The following is a 7,219-nucleotide window of genomic DNA, read 5'->3' as shown; positions in this document are numbered from 1 at the left end:
GGAAAGATACATATATAGGAGCAAAATAAATTTGGTAAAAAAGTCCTATCATATACTACATGCGAAATTTCCTAATAAAAACAATGTATGATAACACTTCACATAAAACGATAATTTTTTACTTAATAATTTATGTGTTAGATCAATGTTCATAGTGTATGACTCTTCAAAAGAAAATTACGACAACTAATTTAATTAGAAGGGACTAAGAAATAAGAAATGAAACATATGTTTTATTTAATATTTATATTAATTGGTGTATAAATGGCAATAAACTTAAGAAATGCTTGCTAATTGTTGATATCAAGAATAAAAATATTAAAAGTAAAACAGACAGTGAGCAGTCGAAAAAAAAATAAAAAAAATACTCATTTGAGTCATTTTCCCTCTCCACTCAAATTAAACAGAAATTAGAAACCCTACTTTCTTCTCCTTTGCCAAAATAAAAAAAATAAAAAAATCTTCCCTCTTCTCTGTTTGTCTTTCTTCTAGAACCTTCTCTTCCATTATCATTGACCATCCATTCCATCATCAGTTTGTTCGATCTCCATATTGGATCGATAATGGCAGAAGAATCGGAGAGGAACGGCGGCGATGGAAGTGAGACGAGTGATTATACATCGGAAGACGAAGGAACGGAAGACTACAAGCGCGGTGGATATCACGCTGTACGAATCGGAGATGCATTCAAACATGGACGATATGTAGTGCAGAGCAAGCTTGGTTGGGGCCATTTTTCAACTGTTTGGCTCGCTTGGGACATCCAAAAATCTGTTAGTTTTCTTCTCCATTCTCTCAATTACTTCATATTTTGTCTATAATTAATATTGTTTAGTTATTTGTGGTTAGTCTTAACTTTGATTGTATTATCTGTGAATTTTATTTTTGGACTTGACACAATTTGGTGATTGCTGAGAGTCCTTTTTTTAGCTTACTTAGAAATGTATATGTTAGTTTAATGAAAACTCATAAGTGTCGTTAGAGAATTTTTGTTTTTGATGAAGTAAGTATATTAATTTAAAGGCATCAAGAATATGCAAGCGTTTATCAGTTAAGCTCACAAAAATAAGGATGTGTAGCTCTTATCTAAGCTAAAGAGCTAATAAAATCCAAGAAGTGTTTTAAATTATTTACAGGTTCAATTTGTACCAGCTAAAAAGTCTAACTATATCTGCCTTGGAAAAAATTACTAGAAGTGTCATTAGAGAAATGTTTGAGTACTGGAATGAAATAGGTTCAAATGAAGGGGAATGGGTATAGAGGATTCAATTAAATGACAACTGACAAGTGTTGTTAGAGATTGTTGTTTTTGATGAAGTAAGTAGGTTCGTTTAAAGGCATCAAGAAGATGCAAGCGTTAAAAGAATAGATCAGTTAAGCTTCTTCCTAATGTAAAGAGCTAACAGAATCCAAGAAATGTTATAAATTATTTACAAGGGTCAAGTTGTACCAGCTAAAAAGGATAAGTATATCTGCCTCACAAAAGATTACTAGAAGTGTCATTAGAGAAATGCTGAGTATGGGAATGAAACAGGTTTAAATGAACGGGAATGGGTATAGAGGATTCATATAGCTAATTCCTACTAAATTGTTGTAGTTGTTGTTGTTATTGTAATCTTGCATATGTTGCGTTATGCTTCACTTGAACAGGAGATCTTGAGGACGTTCATGAAAGCCTCTCATTTGTTTTGATTATAATTTTTAAAGTGTGCATCCATGAACTATAGTGGTATGTAGTTCTATGAGTTTTAGAGTATGGCTGTGAGGAAAGACGCTTAAATTTTGTTAACTTGTCAGGCTTTCGGATTGTTCAGCTAATTGCTGCTTATGTTTTTGTGCGGAAATAGAGATATGTAGCTCTGAAAGTTCAAAAGAGTGCTCAGCATTATACTGAAGCAGCAATGGACGAGATTGCAATATTAAAGCAGATTGCTGAGGGAGATCCAGATGATAAGAAGTGTGTAGTGAAGCTGTTGGATCACTTCAAGCATTCTGGTCCTAATGGGCAGCATGTTTGTATGGTATTTGAATACTTGGGAGATAATCTTTTGACACTTATCAAGTATTCAGACTACCGAGGGCTCCCTATTCACAAAGTTAAAGAAATATGCTGTCATATTTTAGTGGGTTTGGATTATTTGCATCGCCAGCTTTCCATCATACACACAGACTTAAAGCCAGAAAATGTATTGCTTCTATCAATGATTGATCCAGCTAAAGATCCTACAAAGTCAGGTACTCCTGTCGTTCTTCCTTCCAATAAAAGTAAGATTCTCTCTGAATCTGGGGCTTCTAAAGATGTGAAGAGTTTAAACGGTGACTTGACCAAAAACCAGAAAAAGAAAATTCGAAAAAAAGCTAAGCGGGTAGCTCAAAAGTGTACCGACAAGGAAGCTTCTGAGGAGACTGAACCAGATAATAAAGTTAGTGGTCCTGAAGGCTCTACTCGTGATGACAAACCTGCAGCAAACTCAGTTGAGGAACAAACTAGTGTTAAAGCCAGTGAAGATGTCTCAACAGTGGAAGGGCGCCAAAGAATTCAGAGGCATAAACGAGGCAGCCGTTCCGATAGGCGGAAGCTACTGGCTGATGTTGACCTTAAGTGCAAATTAGTTGACTTTGGTAATGCATGTTGGACGTATAAACAGTTTACAAGTGATATCCAGACTAGACAGTATAGATGTCCGGAGGTTATCCTGGGTGCTAAATATTCTACTTCAGCAGATCTTTGGTCCCTTGCTTGTATTTGCTTTGAGCTCACCACGGGTGATGTTCTTTTTGATCCTCACAGTGGTGACAATTATGATAGGGATGAGGTACAACAACTTTACTTTTGATCATTTTGATCATTTCCATTTTGACATGCACAAACAAGTTTCTTTGATAAGATTTCGGATAGTGTTTAAACCTATTTGTGGCTTAAGCTAATTGTCATGTGTTGTATGTTATGAGTATGATGTGCCTGTTGGTGGACTCTAATGTCTGGGGTATTGGTGTATCAAAAAGGCCTTATTTTTTGATTGATGGTTCCTGAAACTTATGTCAACAGTGTTGTGGTTTCGGTGAGGTAAAGAATCAAGCACACTCTAAGCAATTCCTTAGGATTACCGACAAGATCTAAGTGAGAAAATGGTTAATTTTGGAACTAAAACCATGTTTCTTCATTGAAGAAATGTTACACACCCACATGGTTTCATTAGCATGCAGGAATTCTTGTTCTTAGTGAACCCGCTGTCTTCCTTCATATATGCTCAACTTCGCTATATTAATGGAATATAATGTCAAACTGCCAGATAATGATCCATATTTGCATGTCAACCTTCTTCATTATGTTTAATAAATTCATATAGGTCGAGTCCACCTCCTCGTTCTGTCATATATTTCTTTTGAAACTTAAAGATTAGGTTCTGTACTTCTTGTATTGCTAAAAAAATGTTCTTTTTTTAGCTGTCAGTCATATAGGAAGAAAGAACAGTTAGATTTTGGGTCCCATTAACTAGTTTGGGTTTCTATACACTTCTAATGACATCTCTTATAGATTGACTTAACCTATCAATCAAAACGTTCTGGGAACCCAAACAAGATTAAAGTCTTCAGAGATCAACAGGTAAGACTCTAGGATCATGTTACATGTGCGGGGAGGATGTTGGAGCATACAACGGTCCTCATTGTTTAAGATTTAAGGGAGTTCATAATTTCTTTGGTCACTCCATCCATTGCCTTGAGTGTTTGCATTGGATGTTTAAATTATTTATCACTTAGGTCTTATTTATCATTACTCTTTAAAAGGTTTGCTAAAATTATTTTTGACATTTTCGCTTGCTTAGAAAAGTCTGACTCGTCACTCACGCAGTCACTTTGTTGGTGAAAGACGGTAAGTTGTCTTCTTTAGATAAACAAAAGTATTCATTAACCCTACTACTACTGACTTGGAAATGGCTGCATGTTGAAAGCAAGAATTCTTTCTGTGGTACCATGTTTACACGAGATTGCTTGCCTCTATTCAATGTTCTAATGCCAGACTTTGTGTTATCTTTATTGGTGGATTAGCTTCTGTCTAGTTTCATGGTAGAAACATTTTAAACAAGTCTTTAGTTTAGTGCTTTCTTTTAAGGGCCCGTTTGGACATGTTGGACTCTTTTTTTTTTTTTTTTTTTTTTTTTTTTTTTTTGGAGATGAGTTTCAAGCTTGAAAAAGTGGGTTTGACCAGTTTTGCGAGTAGATTTCAAGTGATTTTTTCTACTCGCAAAACTTTTACTTTTTTTCAAGTTTAAATGCAACTTTTTTTTTTTTTTCTATTATCACTTTTTTTTCCTAACTTAATTGTTCACTTAAATGGTCTTGACAGGATCACTTGGCCCTCATGATGGAGCTTCTGGGTCAGATGCCACGCAAGGTGTGTTTTTATGTCTGGCGAGAAGCCATTAAAGGCCGAGTAAAATAATTCCACCATAGATCTAATTTTCAATATTGCTGCAGATTGCCTTAGGTGGACGCCATTCACGAGAATTTTTTAACCGATATGGAGATCTGAGGCACATCAGGCGCTTGCAGTTCTGGACTCTCGGTAAAGTGCTTATGGAAAAATATGCTTTCCGCGAACAAGATGTGAATGAGATGGCAGACTTCCTTATACCTATTCTTGACTTTGTGCCTGAGAAAAGACCGACTGCGGCTCAATGTCTTAATCATCCATGGATTACTGGACGCCCTCAACATCTTGCTCCTTCTTCGATTAATTCTCTATCAGAAGCAACTGAAAACCATGGTTCGAAGAAAAACGGTGAGAAGGATGAAAGGGAGACGATGCAAGTTAGAGTGGGTAATATTGCAATTGATGGGGTTGCAGGGCCAGTCAAAGCTTCTCAATCTTCAAATCTTGCTAAGAAGACATAGTTGACTGATCCAGGTTGCTCTACTTAACATCTTCATTTAATCATTTTGGTCCCCCATCAACGAGATTGCAAATGAACCATGATTACTTTGATTTTTTCTGTGCTAATTTTATTTGCCTCGTCATTCTCTTAAATTGATGATCTTTAACGGCAATAGTGTTATTGGTTGAAGCATTTGACTAGAGTGTATCAGATTGGCAAACTGCAGCTCATTTGCTCTTTGTTCTCTGGAAATTCTTCACATGTCCTCACTTTTGGCTTCTTTGAAACCCAAGTCTTAAAATCTAGGCATTTTAGTTGTCCAACCATCCATGTGATGTTACATTTCTTGTCTGTGTTTTTCCTGATTCTATGTCTATGTAATATTGTTAGCGCCACTGCAGTTTTAGTTTATCAAAAATGGAAAAGGAAAAAAAAAAGGTTGATGCTCTATGTCTGCAATTGACGACTTTGTTTCAGGTGAATGTAGTGCTGTGAGCTTTCAGAAATTGAAGGAATGACTCCTCTGCTTTACTGTGGGTAGTGTCGTACGTCCCTCATAAACTGTGAGTTGAATTAAGCAAATAATAATTTTTCATTTGGTTTGATAGTCTGAGCCTGACTGATAGAATTTCTTATCTCCAACGTTAGGGGAGCAGGCAAGTTTAAGCAGGTTCCGACGTGTTGATTTGGTGAGTGAAACAGAGTCTTTTGGTTGTAGAACTTTTGGTGGAGAATTTATGAGCCACCTTTCGATTGGATTCTCATTGTTTGGCTTTTCCTTAGATGATGTACGCACGCTCTTCAGTGAAAGAGATCTTTTAATGGCAAAATTTAGTGACCTATGGTAGGATGCTATGTTGCATAACAAGAAAGTCTCTTATGCTTGGACTATCTATATGCCTTTATTCTGTACTAATTTTTGTTGACATCTGCGGTATAAACTTACTGCCCACAAATCATAGGATCTTGCTAATACAATATTGACCGCGTTTGTTGGAAAATTTCATGGCTACTATAGAGAGGTGTTATATATACATCCATATTGACGTTTGACATTTAAATCTCATTTGACATTTGGATCATTTTCAAAGTCCATATATAAATTATGTTGAATGGTGAATCACCGAGCCATTACCGGTTTTCGTATCGGCGGCCATTTCAAGCAATTTCTTAATGTGAAGAGAAAAGTTGCGTGAAAATGTTCAGTTGTTACGGTCGAGTTTAATCCATCTTACCAATCTGTAATGGGTCGTTTGGTTGGGAAAGACTAATCCTTAGATAATTATTGCCGGATTAGTTATTCCATCATGTATATAAGATAACTTATCCCATCACTATAGTCTAAATGGTGAGATAAATAATTTCGGGACATGAGAGAAAATAATCTCACATTTTATCCAAGGACTATTATTACTTATACCTCACACCAAACGGCCCCTAAGTAGCGTGTAAAATGTAATCACAAATTACGCATTAGAAGTAAAAAGCCAAAATATATAATCATTTTCAATACAAACCTCGAAGAGAAGATGAAAATATTGTTAAACTTGTTTTTAAACATGTAATTTTGCTTTCCGATAGAATTTTGTCGCGATTTTCATTTTTAGTGATTCCACTAAATACCCAAAATTGTACGATGGATTCAAAGAAAATGATCCATTTTAAGATTTTTTATTTCAACAGTATATAATAATTTGTGGCACATGATTTTTTTTATTTTCAATATATGTATATTAGTGGCACTTTTTAAAAATGATTTGTGACGTGGCGCGATGTGGCAGTGATATAGCGCTGATATGTGGGCGCGTCTAATACACTCTCCGTAGTAAAGGTGGTATTATATCTTTAGGGTTGAAATTAATTCACTAAAACTATTAATAGGGTAAATAATTATAAATTTAGTTTAAAGGTTTAAGTAAATTAAATGAACAAGTTCAGAAGTAAAAAGATGTCTTTTCTCAAAAATAAATAGTGTGGAAAAGACATCATTTCCATCTCATACTATACGAGAAAAGTTCTTATACAACATTCCAAACAAGCAATTGAGATTGGACCAAAAATGTATTTACATTTAAATGATTGAAATTGTTAGTCTAGACCTATTATAACTCTTTTTAGTGCTTGTTGGGATCTTTGGCATTATACATTTTGATACATTTAAGACATCATAAATTAAAAGTTCCTTATTATCAAAATAAATTGAAATACCTGAAGTATATATTCTTTTTAATCTAAAATAAATGAATTTTTGCGCACATCTATTAAGAAAAAGAAATTAGGACATAAATTATAATTCACATTTCATGTTTACCTTTTTAGATATTAACAAACTATTTTTAAAA

The 7,219-nt window shown here is 34.8% G+C and overlaps 1 protein-coding gene across 4 annotated transcripts; it reads left to right on the top strand.

Annotated features, from left to right (window-relative positions):
• The first annotated feature begins 294 nt into the window (after positions 1 to 294).
• Positions 295 to 5,959, top strand: LOC107875627 (SRSF protein kinase 2). Of its 4 annotated transcripts, none has more exons than XM_047414066.1 (6): positions 295 to 773; positions 1,848 to 2,816; positions 4,349 to 4,396; positions 4,480 to 4,909; positions 5,365 to 5,440; positions 5,534 to 5,959. In XM_047414066.1, the coding sequence occupies exons 1-4, from the start codon at positions 564 to 566 to the stop codon at positions 4,894 to 4,896; spliced, it is 1,644 nt and encodes a 547-aa protein (XP_047270022.1). In that variant the 5' UTR covers positions 295 to 563; the 3' UTR covers positions 4,897 to 4,909; positions 5,365 to 5,440; positions 5,534 to 5,959. The 4 variants fall into 4 exon arrangements, with proteins under 4 accessions (XP_047270022.1, XP_047270021.1, XP_016577900.2 ...); XM_047414065.1 differs by having other exon boundaries at positions 5,526 to 5,959; XM_016722414.2 differs by having other exon boundaries at positions 5,355 to 5,440.
• The last annotated feature ends 1,260 nt before the right edge of the window (positions 5,960 to 7,219 follow it).

This window comes from Capsicum annuum, chromosome 6 (genome assembly GCF_002878395.1).
Source record: "Capsicum annuum cultivar UCD-10X-F1 chromosome 6, UCD10Xv1.1, whole genome shotgun sequence".
NCBI classification, from domain to species: Eukaryota; Viridiplantae; Streptophyta; class Magnoliopsida; order Solanales; family Solanaceae; genus Capsicum; species Capsicum annuum.
The sequence above is the reverse complement of the archived record's forward strand: the minus strand, read 5'-3'. Positions and strand labels throughout refer to the sequence as shown.

Excerpts from the sequence above, each read along its gene's own strand:
- LOC107875627 (XM_047414066.1), top strand. The coding sequence starts at position 564 with ATGGCAGAAGAATCGGAGAGGAACGGCGGCGATGGAAGTGAGACGAGT. Across the intron at positions 774-1,847 it reads CTTGGGACATCCAAAAATCT|AGATATGTAGCTCTGAAAGT; the intron begins GTTAGTTTTCTT and ends GTGCGGAAATAG. Across the intron at positions 4,397-4,479 it reads TGGGTCAGATGCCACGCAAG|ATTGCCTTAGGTGGACGCCA; the intron begins GTGTGTTTTTAT and ends ATATTGCTGCAG.